Here is a 594-nt window from a genome sequence, read left to right on the forward strand (position 1 = left end):
ATATATATGTATATATATATATGTATCATATATATCGGAATTACTAAAATATTTATAAGCCAGTTTATTTGCGATCTAAGTTCAGCATTATTAATTAAATTACAGAGCAGTACGAGAAAAACTAATTTTTGAATTTAAATATCAGTATAGCTGACAGAAGCATAAAATATATCGGCATATCAGTAACACCCAGAAGTAAGATGTGAATGATAAATTTAAGTGTCGTATATTTCTGATTATCATCGGTCTGAGTTATTTTCTGAAACGATAAAATGTATTGACGGGGATAAGTAGCGTGCATGATTCGACAATACCGGCACTTCCTCCATTCTGTGCGCAAAGAAAAAGTTTTTAAGTCGGCCAATATTTCTTCATCAGCTATGAAGAAATATTTGCCAACTTGAAAAACTTGAAAAACTGAACCAATGTCAAAAAATTTGTCCGTCTTAAAATGAAGAAAGAAGTTATAAATATAACCAAATGTTGCAAGTCTTTGGCATTCAATTCACTTAGATGATCCATATTGTCACCGTCAATGAACGCATATAACTTCAGTCCAACTTCATCGTTGCAAATTTCGCTATATAATGCCAT

At 31.1% G+C, this 594-nt stretch overlaps 1 protein-coding gene across 1 annotated transcript; it reads right to left on the minus strand.

Annotated features, from left to right (window-relative positions):
- Positions 1-121: 121 nt before the first annotated feature.
- LOAG_10416 (hypothetical protein) lies at positions 122-594 on the minus strand (the record flags this gene model as incomplete). Its single annotated transcript, XM_020448158.1, has 2 exons — positions 122-259; positions 478-594. The coding sequence occupies 2 exons, from the start codon at positions 592-594 to the stop codon at positions 122-124; spliced, it is 255 nt and encodes an 84-aa protein (XP_020301673.1).

This window comes from Loa loa, assembly GCF_000183805.2.
Source record: "Loa loa unplaced genomic scaffold supercont3.73, whole genome shotgun sequence".
In the NCBI taxonomy this organism is placed as follows: Eukaryota; Metazoa; Nematoda; class Chromadorea; order Rhabditida; family Onchocercidae; genus Loa; species Loa loa.